The sequence below is a fragment of the Ostreococcus lucimarinus genome, chromosome 2 (genome assembly GCF_000092065.1).
Source record: "Ostreococcus lucimarinus CCE9901 chromosome 2, complete sequence".
Taxonomy (NCBI): Eukaryota; Viridiplantae; Chlorophyta; class Mamiellophyceae; order Mamiellales; family Bathycoccaceae; genus Ostreococcus; species Ostreococcus sp. 'lucimarinus'.
In genome coordinates this window covers 1-17,814 of record NC_009356.1, presented here as the reverse complement: position 1 = coordinate 17,814, position 17,814 = coordinate 1, and the positions used below count along the sequence as shown (strand labels likewise).

General features: G+C 58.6%; 13 protein-coding genes across 13 annotated transcripts; 8 read left to right on the top strand and 5 right to left on the bottom strand.

Moving 5' to 3' along the window:
- Positions 1-94: 94 nt before the first annotated feature.
- On the top strand, positions 95-1,343 carry PRPS1 (Plastid ribosomal protein S1, imported to chloroplast, small ribosomal subunit; the record flags this gene model as incomplete). The annotated part of the gene is made up of 2 exons (XM_001416255.1): positions 95-394; positions 624-1,343. The coding sequence occupies 2 exons, from the start codon at positions 95-97 to the stop codon at positions 1,341-1,343; spliced, it is 1,020 nt and encodes a 339-aa protein (XP_001416292.1).
- A 180-nt stretch (positions 1,344-1,523) lies between these two features.
- OSTLU_29825 (predicted protein) lies at positions 1,524-2,252 on the top strand (the record flags this gene model as incomplete). The annotated part of the gene is made up of 1 exon (XM_001416254.1): positions 1,524-2,252. One exon carries the CDS (start codon positions 1,524-1,526, stop codon positions 2,250-2,252), a length of 729 nt encoding a protein of 242 aa, XP_001416291.1.
- Positions 2,253-2,282: 30 nt separating this feature from the next.
- OSTLU_29824 (predicted protein) lies at positions 2,283-3,359 on the bottom strand (the record flags this gene model as incomplete). The annotated part of the gene is made up of 1 exon (XM_001416009.1): positions 2,283-3,359. The coding sequence occupies one exon, from the start codon at positions 3,357-3,359 to the stop codon at positions 2,283-2,285; it is 1,077 nt and encodes a 358-aa protein (XP_001416046.1).
- A 450-nt stretch (positions 3,360-3,809) lies between these two features.
- On the bottom strand, positions 3,810-4,805 carry OSTLU_3819 (predicted protein; the record flags this gene model as incomplete). Its single annotated transcript, XM_001416008.1, has 1 exon — positions 3,810-4,805. A coding segment is annotated over one exon (996 nt), but the record flags the coding sequence as incomplete, so codon positions are not given.
- A 476-nt stretch (positions 4,806-5,281) lies between these two features.
- On the top strand, positions 5,282-6,489 carry OSTLU_23992 (predicted protein). The gene has a single exon (XM_001416253.1). It carries the CDS (start codon positions 5,288-5,290, stop codon positions 6,389-6,391), a length of 1,104 nt encoding a protein of 367 aa, XP_001416290.1. The 5' UTR covers positions 5,282-5,287; the 3' UTR covers positions 6,392-6,489.
- Positions 6,490-6,785: 296 nt separating this feature from the next.
- Positions 6,786-7,736, top strand: OSTLU_36045 (MC family transporter: carnitine/acylcarnitine; the record flags this gene model as incomplete). Its single annotated transcript, XM_001416252.1, has 1 exon — positions 6,786-7,736. The coding sequence occupies one exon, from the start codon at positions 6,786-6,788 to the stop codon at positions 7,734-7,736; it is 951 nt and encodes a 316-aa protein (XP_001416289.1).
- A 127-nt stretch (positions 7,737-7,863) lies between these two features.
- Positions 7,864-8,115, bottom strand: OSTLU_29820 (predicted protein; the record flags this gene model as incomplete). Its single annotated transcript, XM_001416007.1, has 1 exon — positions 7,864-8,115. One exon carries the CDS (start codon positions 8,113-8,115, stop codon positions 7,864-7,866), a length of 252 nt encoding a protein of 83 aa, XP_001416044.1.
- A 954-nt stretch (positions 8,116-9,069) lies between these two features.
- OSTLU_29819 (predicted protein) lies at positions 9,070-9,369 on the top strand (the record flags this gene model as incomplete). The annotated part of the gene is made up of 1 exon (XM_001416251.1): positions 9,070-9,369. One exon carries the CDS (start codon positions 9,070-9,072, stop codon positions 9,367-9,369), a length of 300 nt encoding a protein of 99 aa, XP_001416288.1.
- A 750-nt stretch (positions 9,370-10,119) lies between these two features.
- On the top strand, positions 10,120-11,055 carry OSTLU_14061 (predicted protein; the record flags this gene model as incomplete). Its single annotated transcript, XM_001416250.1, has 1 exon — positions 10,120-11,055. One exon carries the CDS (start codon positions 10,120-10,122, stop codon positions 11,053-11,055), a length of 936 nt encoding a protein of 311 aa, XP_001416287.1.
- Positions 11,056-11,112: 57 nt separating this feature from the next.
- On the bottom strand, positions 11,113-11,529 carry OSTLU_92250 (predicted protein; the record flags this gene model as incomplete). Its single annotated transcript, XM_001416006.1, has 1 exon — positions 11,113-11,529. One exon carries the CDS (start codon positions 11,527-11,529, stop codon positions 11,113-11,115), a length of 417 nt encoding a protein of 138 aa, XP_001416043.1.
- A 276-nt stretch (positions 11,530-11,805) lies between these two features.
- Positions 11,806-13,175, bottom strand: OSTLU_29816 (predicted protein; the record flags this gene model as incomplete). Its single annotated transcript, XM_001416005.1, has 1 exon — positions 11,806-13,175. The coding sequence occupies exon 1, from the start codon at positions 12,961-12,963 to the stop codon at positions 11,806-11,808; it is 1,158 nt and encodes a 385-aa protein (XP_001416042.1). The 5' UTR covers positions 12,964-13,175.
- A 155-nt stretch (positions 13,176-13,330) lies between these two features.
- Positions 13,331-13,723, top strand: OSTLU_14059 (predicted protein; the record flags this gene model as incomplete). Its single annotated transcript, XM_001416249.1, has 1 exon — positions 13,331-13,723. The coding sequence occupies one exon, from the start codon at positions 13,331-13,333 to the stop codon at positions 13,721-13,723; it is 393 nt and encodes a 130-aa protein (XP_001416286.1).
- A 2,487-nt stretch (positions 13,724-16,210) lies between these two features.
- OSTLU_36081 (predicted protein) lies at positions 16,211-17,311 on the top strand (the record flags this gene model as incomplete). The annotated part of the gene is made up of 1 exon (XM_001416248.1): positions 16,211-17,311. One exon carries the CDS (start codon positions 16,211-16,213, stop codon positions 17,309-17,311), a length of 1,101 nt encoding a protein of 366 aa, XP_001416285.1.
- Between the last annotated feature and the right edge of the window lie 503 nt (positions 17,312-17,814).

Genomic DNA, 17,814 nt, shown 5'->3' with positions numbered 1-17,814 from the left:
CGACGCCTCGCCGCGCGCGGTGACGCACATCGAAACAAGTTTTCGTTCGTTCGTATCAGCCATGCTCGCCACGACGACGACGCACACCTCCATGATGAGCGCGCGACGCGCGAGCCTCGTCTCGTCGCGCTCGACGCACGGCGCGCAAAGAGCGCCCGCGCGCGCGATCGTTCGCAAGGCGATCGTGAGCGAGGACGTGGACGTCGGGAAGACCGGCGCGGCGTACACCGAGTTCGCGTCGTTGTTGGACAAGTACCAGTACAACTACAAGGTCGGGGACGTCATCAGCGGGAAAATCAAGGCGTGCGACGCGAAAGGGGCGTGGGTTGAAATCGGGGCGAAGAGCGAGGCTTTGTGCCCGACGTCCGAGGCATCGCTCGGAAACGTGCGCAACGTGAGTATATATTCGTTTTATTCGTTGCCACGCGCGCGCGCGGGCGCGATCGCATCGTATCGCAACGAACGACGGCGACGCGACGGCACGGGATAAAACCTAGGGCTTTTAGGTCGCCGCGAGAGAGAGAGACGACGGCGATCCAGCGCGAACGAGGGAGAAATTGCGACGATACCAGGGACCGCGAGACTGACGAATCACGCGCGCGATGTTTTTTGTGCAAACGCAGGCTGCGGCGGTGTTCGACATCGATTGCGACTACGACTTCGAAATCATTCAGGACGACAACGGCGAGGGCTGCATGACGCTCTCGGTGCGCCGCATGGAGCTCGCGAAGGCTTGGGATCGCTGCCGCGAGGCGCAGGCGGATGATGCCGCACTCACTGGTGACGTCTTGAGCGTTAACCGTGGCGGTTTGCTCGTTGAAGTTGAAAAGCTTCGCGGTTTCGTGCCGCAAAGCCACATCGGCGTGCGGACGCTCAACCGCGAGGAGTTGATCGGTCAACAATTGCCGTTCAAGTTTATCGAGGTTGATGAGGAGAAGAACCGACTCGTGCTTTCGCATCGGTTGGCGACGGACATGGTGTCCGCGGAAGGCTTAGAGGTTGGCGACGTCGTGGAGGGCATGGTGCAAGCGGTGAAGCCGTACGGCGCGTTTGTGGACGTCGGCGGTCAGAGTGGATTGTTGCACATTTCTCAAATTTCGCACGAGCGCATCGTCGCCGTCGAAAACGTGCTTTCTCCGGGTGACCGCATCAAGGTGTTGGTCATGTCCAAGGATGCCGAGAAAGGCCGTTTGTCGCTCAGCACGAAGAAGCTTGAGCAAAACCACGGCGACATGCTTCGCAACCCCGCCGCGGTGTTCGAGACCGCTGAGGACATGGGTCGCCAGTTCAGAGAGAAGATGCAAGCCGCCGAAGGCGTTGTGATGAGCGTCGATGAAGCTTAATTGTTGCTAGACAGATGTTCGCTTTTCGCTCGCCGCTCGTGACGTAAAATCAATTTAACCAATTCTTGTGTGATACCACGAAGTAGAAGATTATCCTCACCGCACCGCACCGCTCCGCACGCCGTTCCTCACTGTCGAACGCGACGCTCGAGCACGATGCGCGCCATGACGGTAACGACGATGAACGTCGCTCCACGCTCCATCGGTGCGCGCACGCGTGGCGGCACGGCGTCTTCGTCGTCGGCCAACACGCCGAAGTTGACGCAGAAGTTGACGACTTCGACAACATCGACGGCGCGAAAGACGTTGACGAGAGCGACTGCATCGGCGCCCGACGCGCAAGCGCGAGAGGATGCGAAGAGAGCGCTGCTGAGCGCGATCGAACCGCTCGAGCGCGGGGTGAAGGCGAGCGATGAGGAAAAAGCTCACGTGGACGCTCTGGCAACAGCGCTCGAAGCGCTCAATCCAAACCCGAAATCACTCGCCGCACCGTGCATCAACGGCGAGTGGGAATTGGTTTACACGACGTCTGCGAGCATTTTAGGTACGAAAAAGCCGGCTTTTTTACGCCCGAGCGGGAAGATTTACCAAACAATCGACGCCGAGTCGTTGCGCGCTCGAAATCGCGAGACGTGGCCGTTTTACAACGCCGTAGCCGCAGAGTTGACGCCCACGAGCGATTCCGCGGTCAAGGTACAGTTTAAGAAGTTTTTTGTGTTTGGTGGTTTGATTAAAGTCACCGCACCCGAGCGAGCGCGAGGGGCGTTGGACATTACTTACGTCGACGACGAAGTGCGCGTTTCGCGAGGCGACAAGGGTAATCTCTTCGTGCTCATCATGCACGACAACGAGAAGCGATTGCCGGGCGAGGAGAACGCTTCGGGTTCACTTAAGGTTTTATCAAGCTAGCTACTTTTCCGTTCATTACACCTTGTAAATTTACACCTCCTTTGCACCGCGTACCACCGCAAACGAGCTCACCGGCCGCCCATCTGGTAGCTCCACTACGTCGTCGATGATGACATCCCAGAGTGCGAATACGTCACGCAGCTCGTTTGGCTCGAGCAAATCGCGGTCTTTCGTCGGTCGTCCGACGGATGTGCGCTCGCATCCCCGCATGAAATGAAACCACAACACCGCGCTTCGGTTCGGCAACATCCGTGGCAGGTCTCGTACGAACGGTTTATGAAGATATCTCACCGCGTATACGGCTAAAACGGGCGACCATGACTCAAGTGCGAGTATTTTGTCGATTGTAGCGAGCGTCTCTTCGGACGCACGCTTATTCAAATCTAAATCGAGCGTTCGAACGCTCGCCTCCACGCCGTGTCGTTCTGCCAAAGAGCGGCACCGATCCAATCCCCTTTTATCGTTATCGATCGCCACGACGTTCCATCCGCGACTCGCCACCCACACTGCATCTCGTCCCGCGCCTGATCCCACGTCCAAGCACGTCGGTCGCCTGCCGTCTTTGAAAGCATCCATCTTGCGCTCGACGCTCGGCAACCACCTCGCGAGTTCCGGCGACGGCTGCCAAAGTCGAAGTCGATCGCGAGGTGCGGGCGTACCACCGCCGCGAACTACTTCAAACAACCCATTATATTTTGACTCTGTGGCGTCGCTTTCGTCGATCGCAGCACACGCGTCGAAGAACGCCGGTGTCCCCGCGAACGCAGCTTCGAGCGACCACGCGACGCCTTTGAAGTCGCTCTCGAATTTCTTCGCAGCTTCGTCCACGTTGGCGTCGGCGTCGCAAATAAGCGCGAAGCGCGCGGTACGAGGAGGTATTAAATACGCCGCACCTTCGTCTAGCGCGCGCAGAGGGACGTTGGAGGACCATCGAAGTCGAGTCGAGGCAAAGTGCTGAGCATCGCGGACGTCGAGGAAAAACGCGCGCGAGACGCCCGAACCTTCGTCGTTCTCGGCACGCGAGAGAAAGCGCACGGGGTTATCTTGGACGCGCTCGAGCCATCGGTTGAAATTGCGCTCCACGACCGCGTCGGTGTGACCAGTCATAGAGTGCGGCGCCTCGGCGGTTAGAGGTTGGCTTCTCCGGTTGTCAGATGGAATAGAATGCTGAGCCTAGAAGTTACATTAATTGTGCTAATGGTGCGCGAACTACGATTCATCCTAGGCATCGTGCGAACGAGCGCGCTCGGCGTGGAGTGGAAGTAATCCTCCGTCGGAGGAAACGCTGTCGATGACGATGGCTTCGTCACCATCGGCGCCGCTACTCACAACGAGTTCAAACTGATCGTCGCCGACGGCGTGCGAGAGCAGTGTTTCGGTTTCGATTTCTTCTAGTGACTTACCATGTCCAGCGCTCATGTCCATCATCGCTCGATCACCTTGATCCTCGTGCCTACGATCTCGAGCGATATTCGATCGATGCAACGGTACGGGCGAAGCGACACCAGGATTGTAGTTTCCCGTCAGTCTATCTCGATGTTGCTGCCAAAAGTTCTTGATGTCTTGGTACACATCACGCACATCGAAAAGTTCGATGATGTTTTCGCTAAACTTCCTCTGTGGAGCCGCGGCTTGGCCCATGTTGTACTCTTCTGGTGGGAACGCGTACGAGTGCGCGATGGCGGCGAAGAACATCTCTATGCAGATGAAAAACGCCTGAATACCGTTCGCCAACTCCGCGGCGTCGTAATCGGATGCCCACGCTTGATCGTCGGCGGAAATAATCCCCGTCTTCACGAGCACCGCGAACGCCATGGATTGCCAAAAGGAAAAGAAGACCACGGCTTTGACGCTGACGAATTTCCAAAACGGGTTTATCGGGGCCAATTCTCGGTACATCACCTTGTACAGTAAAATCAAGCAATACATCGCCCACGCCTGACTCAAGTTGTTAATGAAAACCAAGTAAGGATACGCCACCCATGGATTCAAGATTTGCCCTTCACCGTACACGCCATTGCCGTCGGCTATGAACGCCGCCGCGCTCGTCACCGGTCGCACGACGACGTAGTTGATCACCCCGTGCCGACAAAGTCGCAGAAAAGGCTCACCCATTCTGGGTGCGCGCAGGAACAAGTTCAGCGGCCAAATGTGCGGCTGTGTCGCCTTACGCGCGACGATGTACGACAGCCCAGGTGAACAAAACTCTTGAAGATACACGATGCAATATGTGTAAAAGTTGTAGATGACGTAAGCTTCGTAAAACTCGCGAACCGTATCGAAAATAATCGTGTTCGACCTGAATCTCAACGCCAACCACGCGTTCACGGCGTAAATTGGTACCATGAACAATATTCTGATCACGTGTCGCTGTAATCTCGGCGCACGATAATTCTCCAGGTGCTGCGTCACTTCGTACAGCGTGATTGGCAACGACAACGCGACGAAGACAAACGCGATGAACCACGCGATGTAATGCGTCTGATAATCATGCTTCTTCATGTCGTAAGACACGAATGGCAGAGCTATAACGATCAGCGCGCACAAAAGCACCCAAAGCGTCTTCAATACCTTGCGAAATACCGTTCCGAGCGTGCGCTCGGGCGCAGCGGCCGCGCCCGCGTTCGCGCTCGCCGACGCCATCGCGCTCGTTCGCCGCGTTTCCGCACTCCCGCTGCTCGTCCCGCGTCCGCTCGAGCGATCAATCGTCACCGCTCGACGTTGTTCGTCGCCGTCGTCGTCGCGCGCGCGCCTCGACGAAACGACCGACGTCGAATCTAATCCAAATATCAATCAAACGAACGAACGACCGCGCACGCGAACGCGCGCGCGCGCTCGAGCTCTCTCTCGCGCGCGACTACGACGAGACTCGCGGTCGCGCGCGTCTGGTCGCGTCCGGGCGCCGTCCGAGCACCGCGCGCGCGTGCCGCGTCCGTGCGCGTCGCGACGTGACGCTCGCCCGCGCCGCTGCGCGCCGTGCGCGGACGCGACGCTCGACGGACCGATGCGACACTGCGCGACGCGCTGGGGTGAAGATGACGACGAACGCGAGCGATGATCGAATCGCGCGCGGATTGCTCGGCACCGCGAACGACGACGTCAGCGTCGATCGGTTGGCGTTTCGCTACGTGTTCGTGCCGTGGGACGAGACGCGCGCTATGGAGGAGCGCGTGATGGTCATCCCGCGCGAACGAGAGATGGAGTGCTTGCTCGACGCGCTGCGCCTACACTTTCGCGTCGAAGGCGCGAAAGACGGCGCGCACGGACGAGACGAGGCGAAACAAAAGGAAATACTAAAGGCGCAGCTGGAGAGCCACGGCGACGGCGGCGGCGGCGGCGGCGCGAAGACGCTGTCGGACGATATGATGGCGGCAGCGCTGTCGATGCAGATGGCGCAACCCGTGCCTTTATTGCCCGGGTCGAAAAAAACCGGGTTCGTGCACGTGAACATGTACGTGGACGATCGAGGAATATCCAAAGGTTTGCCGACCAACGTGCGAGCGAGTCGCATGAGCGCCGAGGCGGGGTCACCGCAGCAAGTACTCGGTGACGCGTTCATAGCGCGGATATTCGACGACGACGATCAGTTCAAAAGATTAGATTTCACGTTGGACGAGTGCTCGAGCGATGCGGCGTGGATAATGAAGGCCAAGACGTTGGCGGTCGAACGCCAAGAAAACGTCGGCGACATCGCGCGCACCATGGCCGAGTTCAAGGCCAAAGGCGCGGTAGACTTAGACGCCGAAGCCGCGCCCAAGGCGCCCTTAGATCCTTCACAGCGCCCGGGTCCGCACCAGGATTTCGAATGGAGTCAAGACGACGAAGAAGTGACTCTTAAGGTTCGCGTACCCGCGCACACCACGAAGGCGGACGTCGCGTGCGTCTTCGGCCCCGGCTCGCAGAAGATGTCGCTGCAGATTAAAACGTTGAGCGAGATCGAGGGCAAGTCTATGCGCGTCGTTGATAACGAGGGCGATGTCGATCTTTTATTTCAAGAAATCATCCCGGACGAAAGCTCGTGGTCGCTCGTGACAAATCACGGCGAGCGCGCTTTTGAAGCTTCCCTCGTCAAGAGGCTCGAGTCGGTGCGTTGGTTGTCATTCCTCCGACGCGGCGGGCCTCCGGAGACGACGTTCTGATGCGACGACGATTGAATAGAATGAGTGCGAAACGCGCGTCGCGCGTGAACGATGACGCGTGGGTCGACGCGTGCAACACAAACGTGCAATACATGTAATACTTCCACCTCCACCTGTTCGGGGCACAGGATAAAATCGAGAGATTCAAGATGAGCCTGCTCGCAGTCCATCGGCCGCATCGCGACGCGCGAACGTCGCGTGCTCGCGCGCGCACACGCGTGCTCGCGCGCGCGACATGTCTGCGATCGATGTTTCGTCCGCGTCGACGCCGGCGTCGATGACGACGCGAGAACTGACGCTCAACGACGACATCGCGCGCGCCGCCGGACGGTCGATGACGTCGGACGCATCAACCTCCACGCTCGGCGCACGTGCGCGAGCTGAGTCTCCAAAGATGGAACACAGACACGTGAGCGCATACGATCACGCCATCGCCGGGCAAGTTGCGGGCATGGTTGGATTGGCGTTGGTGCACCCGCTGGACACTGTGAAGGCGCGACTCCAAGCGCCGGCGCCGGCCGTGACGACGGCGATGGTGAACACGACGAGGGGAGCGATGTGTGTGGCGAAAAGTTTGGTGGCACAGGACGGTGCACGTGGTCTGTATCGCGGTCTCACGGCGCCGATGTTAGCGTACGGCGCCATCAACGCCGTGGCGTTTAGCACCAACGCGTACGTACGTGACTCGATAGAAGAAGCCTTCGGAGCCGAGGCGGCATCTACCACGCTTGCAGGAGTGGTCAGCGGAGCATCTGCGGGTTTAGTGTCAAGCTTCGTGCGCGGCCCGGCTGAGAGATTGAAAACGATCCAACAAGTCGTGGATTGCGACAGCGGGCGATATCGTAGCGCGACTTCGACGGCGTTTACGCTCGCGCGAGAACATGGCGTGATGAAGGGAATATTCGCCGGTACCGGAGCGACGATCGCGCGAGAGATCCCTCAGTGTGCTGTGTACTTTCTTACGTACGACCGTTTGAAGAGCGTGTGTATGCGAAAGTTGTGCGGAGATGGCGTCGACGCTCGAGACGCGCCGCCGTCGACGCGAGCCGCCGCTATCGTGCTCGCGGGCGGAAGCGCCGGTGCGGTCCAATGGCTCTTGACGTATCCGCTGGATGTCACTAAGAGTAGGATTCAAGCCGCGGCGCCCGGTGTGTACTCAGGCGTTCTCGATTGCGCGATGAAATCTGTCTCGCGCGAAGGACCGATGGTGCTGTTTCGAGGCTTGAACATGGCGCTTCTTCGCGCGTTTCCACTTCATGCGAGCATTTTTGCATCGTGCGAGGCGGTACACTCATTACTTGCGCACGTGCGTGGATCGCGGGACGACGGGGGTATCGGATATTAGGTCCGAGACGGCGTCGTGATGAGTAATATTTATTAGGTCACGCCTGTTGCTCCTACAAACATTAGCATAGTCTTTTGTAGCATCTAAGTGGAAATACGTAGTAGCGACCACCGTCCTCACTATCCTCTTATTTCTTACCCTTCGCCGGCTTCGCCGCCGCAGCCTTGGGCGCGTTAACTTCCGCCTCGGCGGCCGCGCGGACGGACGCGAGGGTGCCGCGCTTCGTCTTCACCGACATGCCCGTCTTCTTCGTGCCTTCCAACGTGTAACCAGAGCTCGACGCTTGCGTGGAGGAGAACGCCATGCCGGATTCGCGGCCGAGACCGCCGCTACTGGCTTGGGACGGAATGGTGATGGCCAACGCCGACTTGGCCGCCATGGACGCCGCTGCGTCGAGGAAACGTCGAGTTCGTCGTCAGTCGTTGATATAACACTCGAGCATCGCCTTCGTTCGTCGATGGCGAGCGCACTCTGGCGTCTCAAACTTTTCATCGCGTCGAAAGCCGAGTTTCGCGCGCGTGGCGACAATCGTACGTACCCGCGGTGAAGGCGACGAGCGCCGCGCGGCGCGACTCCTGCTTATCCGCCGCGGCCGCGGTCGCGACGCGGCGCGAGCGTCGCGCGTTGGTCGGCTTGGCCGTCTGTGGTTCGGAACATCGTTCGTAGTGATCGTCAGTCGGCGTTCGAAGCATCGCGCGCGTCGTCAGCGCCATCAAAGCGCCCACGCTCGCCGAGCGATCACTCGTCGATCGAGGCGCGATCCGACGCAGCGTCGAACCGTCTCGGCCTCGGGTTCGTCGCGCGCGCGCGCGCGGCGTCCAAGCCTCGCGCGCGCGGCGTCGACGCGAGGGAACGAGTTTTACGCACCGCGCGGAGGATCGTGGTCTGCGAGGTAGCGGCGAACATCGTGCGCGTCGAGTGCGTGTATGACGCGGCGCGCAGAGATACACCGTATCGATACGAAAACGAAAACGAACGCGCGCGATCGCGATTTCGAGCGCGTCCCGGCGTTGGCCGAACCCTAGAAGTTTTTATCGAAACGCAGCACGTATTGCGATGTCGTCACGCACCGTGTATATTCACAGTCGCGACGTCACGACCGAACGCGCGCGTCGCGACGCGCGGCGCGCGAGACGACGACGCGGAACGCTTCGGCGCGCGCGATCGACGAGCGATCCCTCGAGCGCGCGCGGCGTGCTGCGAACGCGCGCGAAGCCGCGCGCATCGAGCGCCGCGGGTGTCGAAGAACATCGTAACACCCCGATTGTGTCGAAAACACGTGGACGATCTGCGGCCACGGCGCGCGTGAACGAGGACGGCGCGCGCGGGAGCGATGAAGAAATCTTACGGCACGCTCGCGGCGGCGATCGGCGGTGACGGGCGCGATGAGTCCACGCCTTTACTTCAGAATCGCCGCCGCGAAGCCGCGTGGGCGCTGACGGTGAGCCTGGTCCTGGCCGCCGTCGTCGGGGCTTCGATGCTGACGCTCGCGTACGTGCTCACGACGAATGCGAAATCTGTGGAAGATCACGTGAAGGCACAATTGGGAGGTTGGACGAGTTTCGGAAAGTCGGCGGCGGCGACGACGACAGCCACGGCGGCCGCCGCCGCGGGACGCGCGGGGGCGACGTGAACGCGCTCTCGACCGCGTCGCGGCGACCGGGCGCGCGGGGCGCGCGAACGCTCGCGGTGCGATTTGAATCCTGTACAACACCATTGCTCATCGTTTCATGTGTAATAAAGGTCGTTCCTTCGTTCCCTTCGCCTCGCGTCGCCTTCAACGTCGCCACCGACCACACTCACAGCCTCGCTCGGAGTCCGACGCGCAATGAACGTCACCGAGCGCGAACCTTTGGTCGCGCGGTCGCGAACGGGCGATGACGACGCGCAGAATGACACTACTAACACGCGCGCCTCTTCGTCGGCTTTGGATGCAGCGGTCCTAGGTCCGCGCGCGTTCGTTTCCGCGCGGACCGGCCGAAGGGTGTTGAACGTCGCGTCTGCGCTCGTTTCGGCCGCGCTCGTCGCGTACGCGGGGACGTCCAATTTATTGCGCGGTGGGAAGAACATTACAGTTCGGCAGTACGGGAATGGACTCGGGAGCTTGAAGTGGGATCCGACGAACGGGTTTCGCACACATCCAGGGGCTGGAAAAACTCGAGACGAGGGGTCCGGTGCTCTACTACAAAGAACGATCGAAAGGTATTACCCGTCGAGGCTGACCCCGGGATCGGCGCCGTTCGAAATACTCTTCACATCTACCGATTGTCCGCACACACCGTGCAGTGCGCATGGATATGCGAAGGATCACTGTGATTTTGAAAAGTGGGACACGATATACGCTTTCGGAAGTTCTCCAGTTAACAAAGCGACGCTTCCGACGATGCACTCGGCGACTTTACTCGTACTGATCGATTGCATGGACATCGATAAGACGTTGGGACCGTCGCCTACTCTCGATGTTACGCCAGATATGGAACCTACGTGCGAGTTTTTGGAGATGCCGTCGACGAAAGACGACATGTCGAAGTGCGATCGCAGTGCTGGAAGCAGTGCGACCAGTTTGGACTGCAGATACTACGGGCTTTTCAATATTGATGCCATGGAGAATAAGAGTGATTACGAATGGGACAACTTGATCGACAAAGCCATCTGGCGAGGGAGCGATTACGTATTCCTTTCTGGTCATTGGCCAAATTCGAAGCCGGAAGGGGAGAGTTTCTTCAACGAAATCGCCTCTTCGGCAAACAGGGAAGGCAAAATGAAAAAATTGATCGCCGGCAATAGAATCGGACCGCGAATGAAAGCGGTGCTCATGAGTAAGTTAAACTCATCGCTCATCGATGCCAAATTTTTCAACTGGGGGGGGGGTCACGCTGCCGGTCCGCTTCATTTGGACACGAGGGAGCACATCGAAGAAGATACGTTTGGCAAGTATCGCTATCAGTTAGATCTTGGCGGCGGCGGTGGGACGACGTGGAGTGGAGTCATCCCCAAGCTTGCCATGCCCGGGGTCCTCTTTCATCACGTCACGTCGATGAAGGATTCGTACTTTGATCTGCTCAAGCCGTACGAACACTACTATCCCTTGAAGGAGGACTTCAGTAACTTTGAAGAGCTCGTTCAAGAAGTGAGGGATGACCCTGAAAAGGCCAAGCGAATCTCAGCCGCCGCCACGGCGTGGGTAAAAGAATTTCGCAAAGTGGGTAGCTTGCTGAAGCACAACTACGACACCCTCGCGGTGCCGCTAGCGCGCTCTCTCGATCCGACGCGTCAGCTCGAGCCGATTGCGTTTCACGTCGCGCATCCGAACCTTTGAACGAAACAGAGTGCTAGCTAGTGTTTTATTTAGAAAGATACCGGTACCGTGTATCCATCAACCCTCAGCTCGCCAGTCGCTCGGTTCGCCGTCTTCGGCGTAGTTGACGAACGCGACTTCGCGATTGATGACCAGGTCTTCTCCGTCTCGCCTTGGCATCTCAAACCGAAATTCCGCGCGTTTCATCTCATCACCCGCGATCAATCGCGCGCGCGGCGCGCCTGCGTTGATAGCATCGATCTCGCTACGTAAAAGTTCCCACCGCTCGCCATCCTCGCGCAACGATCTAGTAAACTCCACCACGTCCTCGACCTCACAGTCTTTCGGCACGAATTTTGCCACGAAACCATCGACGTCGTTCGCGCGCCCGAGCGCGGCGAGTTCGGCGATTCGCGCGCGTAAACGTGCGTCCTTCGTCGGTGCGTTCGCCGTGCCCGCATCACCACCGGGCGCGACGCGATCGGTGGTCGTCATCCGTGGCGTCGGGCGCGACGTCGAGTGGCGGCCGCCCCTCCTCACTACAACGACTGGTGAGGCAGGTGAAATCCATCAGAACAGACGCGCGCAGATTACTTTGCGATTCGTGCGCGTTGCAACGCACCGACGCGTGTATACGATAGCGCGCTCGAACGGCGAGTAATAAGTACCTGAATATTACAAAACATAGTGTACATGGAGCCGTTCGCTGTTATTTGCGCGCGCTCTGCAAAAAGTTGCATTCGTTCCAGCGCGTCGTGCGAATCGAAGCGCTCAAGCAGCGGCACTCTTCGAACCTTTCGATCCAAGCGCCTCGGAGTGTTCAGGCTGTCCGTCGGCAACTGGCGCGCCAAGACTAGATTCAGGACTCGGCGCGCTCGAACGTTGCCCACGCGATCGAAGTTTTGCGTGTTCGCCGCGATATAACTCCGCCGATGGATCTAAAAGCGCTTTCGCTTCGTTGACGCGCTTCACCACCGCCTCAGCAGCCGCAGCTGCGGCTTCAGGGTCGTCTCGGGACGACCGCGAGTCTTCATTGCCGCTCGCATTCTCTTCAGCCGCCTTCTTCGCCTTTGTTTTCGCCGCAGACGCTTCCTGTACGCCCGCATTCACCGCTTGAGGACGACCGAACGCGCCCGGTGGCGTTGATCGAACGAGATCACTCTTAGGAGGGCAAATAGCAGTCGATACCTGAGGAACGATCGGCCATTGCTTCTGTGACGCGCTGGGCTCTCCTTTGCCACCATCGACGCCCGCGATCGAGGCGCGTCCTCTAGCACACTCGCCCGCAGCGACAAGCTGCGCCGCATTTCGATTCGTTGTTTGGTTCATGTGCGACTGGGCGTACGTCCCTCGCGCATCGCGGATCGCACGTGCCTCGGAGGCGTAGTATTGACCGAGCGTTCCGTAGGCGGTGCGTTGATACATCATCATTCTGTGCGCGAACGTCGCGGCCGCGCTCACAGGATCCCCGTTCGGTGAAGCGAAGTAATGATTTCTCATCGACGTGTTATCATCCGTCGCGCACGTTTCATTCACGTTCACCGTCACGTCTGCACTCGACCGAAACGCTCCCGCGTGCGGCGCGTAAAAGCTCGTCGAAGCGCTAAACGCCGCTTGTAACTGACTGGCGTAGGCCGCCGCCGCCGACGCCATCATGGCGTTCGTTAGAGGCGTGGACATCCCTGGTATTCCCATCGGTAACATCGCGCCGATTCTCATTTGTCCCAAGTCATCGTTGATCATCACTCGCTTCGTGCTCGTCGGTGGTCTTCCTCGTCGTCGCTTCCCCGTCGCCGGCGACTGCGTCTGCCTCTGTGTCTGTGTCGTTTTCCGCGCCTTTTGCGCCTTCGTTTTCGTCGTGTGCGTCGTCGTTGGCGCCACTTTCGTCGCGTTCACCGTCTCCATGATTACCGGCGTCGTCTTCGTCATCACGACCACCGTCCGTGACGCTGTCGCTCGCGCGCGCGATTCAATCGCCCGGTTGACGTGCCTTTCTCTTCAACGACCTGACGCGGATCGTTGGACGACGATTCGCACGTTTCCCGGCGCGGCGCGCGTCGCCGCGAAGCCCGATGGACGGATGCAGACGTCGACGACGATGCTCGTCACCACGCACTCGCGCGCGTCGTCGTCGTCACGCGCGTCGTCGTGTGCGGTGCGCCCGAACAACGACCCGAGCGGCGGCTGGAGAAAAACAAGCGAAAAAGCGAACGCGTCAATCAGGAGCGATTTCGAAACGATTCGATTCGAGTCGTTCGCGCGCGTCACACCGCGAAGTGGGTTCACGTTGGCGTTGATGCCGCAAGGACAGACGTTAAAGTCGAAGGCGAAGCGAGCGACCGGGCGCGTCGGGGCGGGCAAAACGAAGAAGGTCGCCGCGAATCGACACGGAAAAGTCATAAAGCAAAGGAAGGGCAAGTTTGCTTTCTCGCCGTCGAGCACGGCGTCGGTAGTCTCGAGGCACAAGCAAAACGCCGACATCACCCGGCAAGTAAACGAGAAGAACGAGCTCGAGTTCAGTCGACGCGCGACCGCGTCGGGGGGGACGTTTCGCTTATTGAAGGCGCCCGAAGGCGTCGAGCTCGGCGAAGCGAATCGCGGCCCGAAGCCAAAAAAACGCGCGAAACCGGTGGTTAAGACGCCGGCGCAATTGCAGGCGGAGAAGAACGCATCTAAGTGGTCTTATTAACTCGGTGGTTAAGACGCCGGCGCAATTGCAGGCGGAGAAGAACGCATCTAAGTGGTCTTATTAACTCGGTGGTTAAGACGCCGGCGCAATTGCAGGCGGAGAAGAACGCATCTAAGTGGTCTTATTAACTCGGCACTCATGCGCGTGGAAGACGGTGGAGACGTGGCTTTTGCCGGGTACGACGTCGCTTACGACCGTCGACGAGTCAAAATCGTGCACGACAGGTCCGCTTTCGTGCAGTTACCCGCGGACGTGGTCTCCGCCACGCTGCGATCGAGAACACACGGAGGCGAATTTCCTCGTCACGTCGTCTTAGAGTTCGAGGACTCGAAGTCGAGTCGCCGACGCCGTCGTGTGTTGCACTTCGCTTGGGCTGGAGGAGTCACGCCAGGCGGCGAAAGCGCGCGAGAGATTGGCGTGCCGCACGCTTTGGCGAGCTCGCTCGGGATTAAGGATGGCGACGACGCCCGCTTTGCGTTCGGCAACGAACTCAACGCCGATCTTCCGACGGCAGAGAGCGTGTCCGTGGCGCCGTTGTCGTCAGACGACTGGGAAGCTGTCGTCGTTCAAGCCGAGGCGATGGAGGCCACGCTGTTGTCGCAAATAGGTCTTGCGGCGATCGGGCAGACCGTTCCATTTTACGGTCCCGGAGGAGGAAAGCCATTATTCTTGCGCGTGCAGTCGATTGCTCCCGCTAGCGCTCAAGTCGCGCGCTTAGCCGCAAACACCGAGCTCATCGTCGAGCCGTGGCGCGCGTCTACGACGATGGATTCAGACGACGAAGATCTCGTAGGTGGCTTGGATTTGCGCGAGTGGTTAGAGAACTTCGACGAGAATAAAACATCGACGGTATTGCGGCTACAACATCCCACGGGGGCGTGCGCGAAGCTTTTGGACGCGCATCGACGTGTGGTTTCCTACGAGCGCCGTGAGTTTGAACAAGAGTTGGAAATACCGCGCTCGACGGCCATTGCGGTGGGTAGCGCGACCGCAAAGGAGCATAAGATTCGTCACGGATCGCTCGTGCGTGCGTTTAAGCACTCTTTCGAGCGCGAGTTTGATTTTTCCCGCACAGACGACGACGTCACTTCGTTGTTCCTGCGCGTCATCGTCGTCGACGACGACAAAGTCGTCGCTCCGCAACACGTGGCGATTTGCGCAGCTGCGGCGCACGCGCTAGAACTTTTCCAGGGAGATTTGATTCGCATAAAAGAAGTGGATGAAGACGACGTGAACGAACCGACAGCGTTCACCGCACGTCTGCGACCAGTGTTGCCCGCGTTTCCGAGCGAAACCACGGATGACAAAAACGCCGCGGCGACGAGTGGCGACGATCTTTTTACCAAAAGGCGATCTATTCTCGCGATAGCTCGAGCACTCGGACCAGTGTACGCAGTGACGCTCGGGTTCAATGCGCCCGGAGCGGATCTCGACTCGAAAGCGCACGCGGAGTTTTACGACGAAAGCGCACGAGCGCTCTTCATCGCGTGGTTGAGAGAGCAATCAACTTTGGATCGGGAAGACGGTGTCGACGGCGCGGTCGTGATCAACTCAAAAACTCGAGTTGCCGTGAACGTCCCAGACAATGACGATCGCGCGAACGCGATTTTCGAAGTCGAGCTGAAGTATCCAGCTTCGGCTCGAGTGAGCAATCCCGAAAAGCCGATTCTAGTGTCGCTTAAAAGTCTTTTGGCCGGTCCGTCGTCAAAGATTCGCGTCGAGCTCGGCGAACCGATTCGAACGCCTCGAAAGACGTCGACGAGAAATCCAGCTCCGGGCGTGACGGTTTGGCCGACTATTCCAAATGACGACGAGTTTGCGCACATCCCGGGCGAGGCGCTCCGCGAGCACACGGACCACGTTCTGAAAAATTTAAAGACGAGCTTGTGGTTCGACGCCATCGCGCTCAGAGACGAATATGGTATCGGTATGTGCGCAGGAACGCTCGTCACTGGATCCAAGGGTCGCGGACGCTCGCGACTTGTAAAGTCGTTGTGCAAACACTTGGCGACCGATGTCAAGGCATTGAGCGGCGTCGTCGAAATCAAGTGTGACGAGCTTCCAAAGCCGCATTACAAAGCGTTGGAGGCGATGCGCGCTGGTTTTGAAGCTGCAAAATCGAGGCAACCGTCGATATGCTATCTGTTGAATCTTGAGAAAATTTGCGGCGCCGACGCCGACGAAGAAGGTCAGAGTAGCGATAGTTATCATCTGTCGTGTATTATCGCCGACGCGATGAGCGAAATGGCGGATGCGGATGAGGTGACGTTTATAGCGACGGCGAGTGAACGAGACGCCCTATGCAAGCCGCTTCGAGAGCAGGACGTGTTTGAGTACGACTTTGAAGTGCGCAAGCCAAACATGGATGCGCGAAAAGATGTGATTCTTTCGTACGCCGCGCATCGAGGCGTCGATTGCGACGAACAAGTCGCCGACGCGATTTCTCAGAGAACGGATGGATTCGACGTCGCCGATTTGCGCATCATCATGGATCGAGCTATTGAGTCGGAGATCGATCGCGCGCTCAGCGTACGAGCTAACGAGTCTCACCGCGCTATCGGCTCGCGTATTCGCGTGTCATCTAACGAGCTCAAGGATGCGCTCAAAGGCTACACACCGATCGATCAACTTTCCTTGGCAAAGTCAGATGGGCCCGACGGCGAAGGCATCGACGAATACGTCGACGGCTTCGATTCAATCGGTGGCTTCGACGAGGTCAAACAAATTCTCGAAGACGCCATCGCGCTTCCCGCGAGACATCCAAAGATTTTTTCACAGTGTCCCCTGCGTTTACCGACTGGAGTGCTCCTCTACGGTCCCCCGGGGAGTGGCAAATCTGCAATGGCCAAGGCGGCGATAGTCAACGCGGGTTTGCGCTCGATCACAATTAAAGGTCCAGAACTGTTTTCCAAGTATTACGGCGAAAGCGAAGCGACACTGCGAAAACTTTTCAAGAGGGCGGAGGACGCCGCGCCGTGCGCGCTTTTCTTCGACGAGTTTGAGTCCTTGGCGCCGAGACGAGGCGGGACAGACGGCGGCGTTACCGATCGCATGGTCAATCAATTCTTAACGCTGTTGGATGGCGTCGAATCGCTCGTCGGCGTGTTCGTCATCTGCGCCACGTCGCGCCCAGACGTCGTCGATCCAGCGCTTTTACGTCCAGGGCGTCTCGATCACTTGCTGTATCTGCCAATGCCAGACGCGATCGCTCGCGCAAAGATCGTTCGAACACTCACGCGCGAGATTAAAGTTGCACCGGGTGTAGATTTGGTCGCCATCGCCGAATCGGAGCGCATGGAAAGCTTCTCAGGCGCCGATTTGGCTGCGTTTGTGAGCGAGTGCGCGAACGTCGCCGCGACGCGAGTCCTTAAGACGTACACTGCAGCGGTTGAACGCGGCGAAGACGTGGCTGAGCCGAACGCTCCGCCGACGATTGAACCGCACGATGTGGTCGAGGCTCTGAAACGTTCACGCGCCTCGCTGTCGCAGGAGACGTTGCTGTTTTACAAGCGCGTTCACGAAGACTTTAGAAATAGTCGCCGCGCGAGTGGCGTAGGCGGCGACGCGCAGACGTTCGCTTCGCAATAACGAGAACCTCATACGGCCTAGAAATTAAAGATGTAAAATGCAAAGCGACCCCCACGCGATTACCGTCGTCGTCCCCGCGTCGTCACCGAGCGCGCGACGAAGATGCACATGCGCGAACCACACGGGGATCGCGAACGAACGATCGCGGGCTAGAAATAGAAGGGTTTTGCACAGGAAGGATGCGAATGCTAGTGCCTTTTCACGCCTCAGTACGACCCAGAGAACCTAGGAGTAGGTGTAATAAGTATTAGCTAGTCGGTCGGTTACGGCACTTCTCCCGACGCGCCTACCTCCCTCATGCTTAGGGTTTAGGGTTTAGGGTTTAGGGTTTAGGGTTTAGGGTTTAGGGTTTAGGGTTTAGGGTTTAGGGTTTAGGGTTTAGGGTTTAGGGTTTAGGGTTTAGGGTTTAGGGTTTAGGGTTTAGGGTTTAGGGTTTAGGGTTTAGGGTTTAGGGTTTAGGGTTTAGGGTTTAGGGTTTAGGGTTTAGGGTTTAGGGTTTAGGG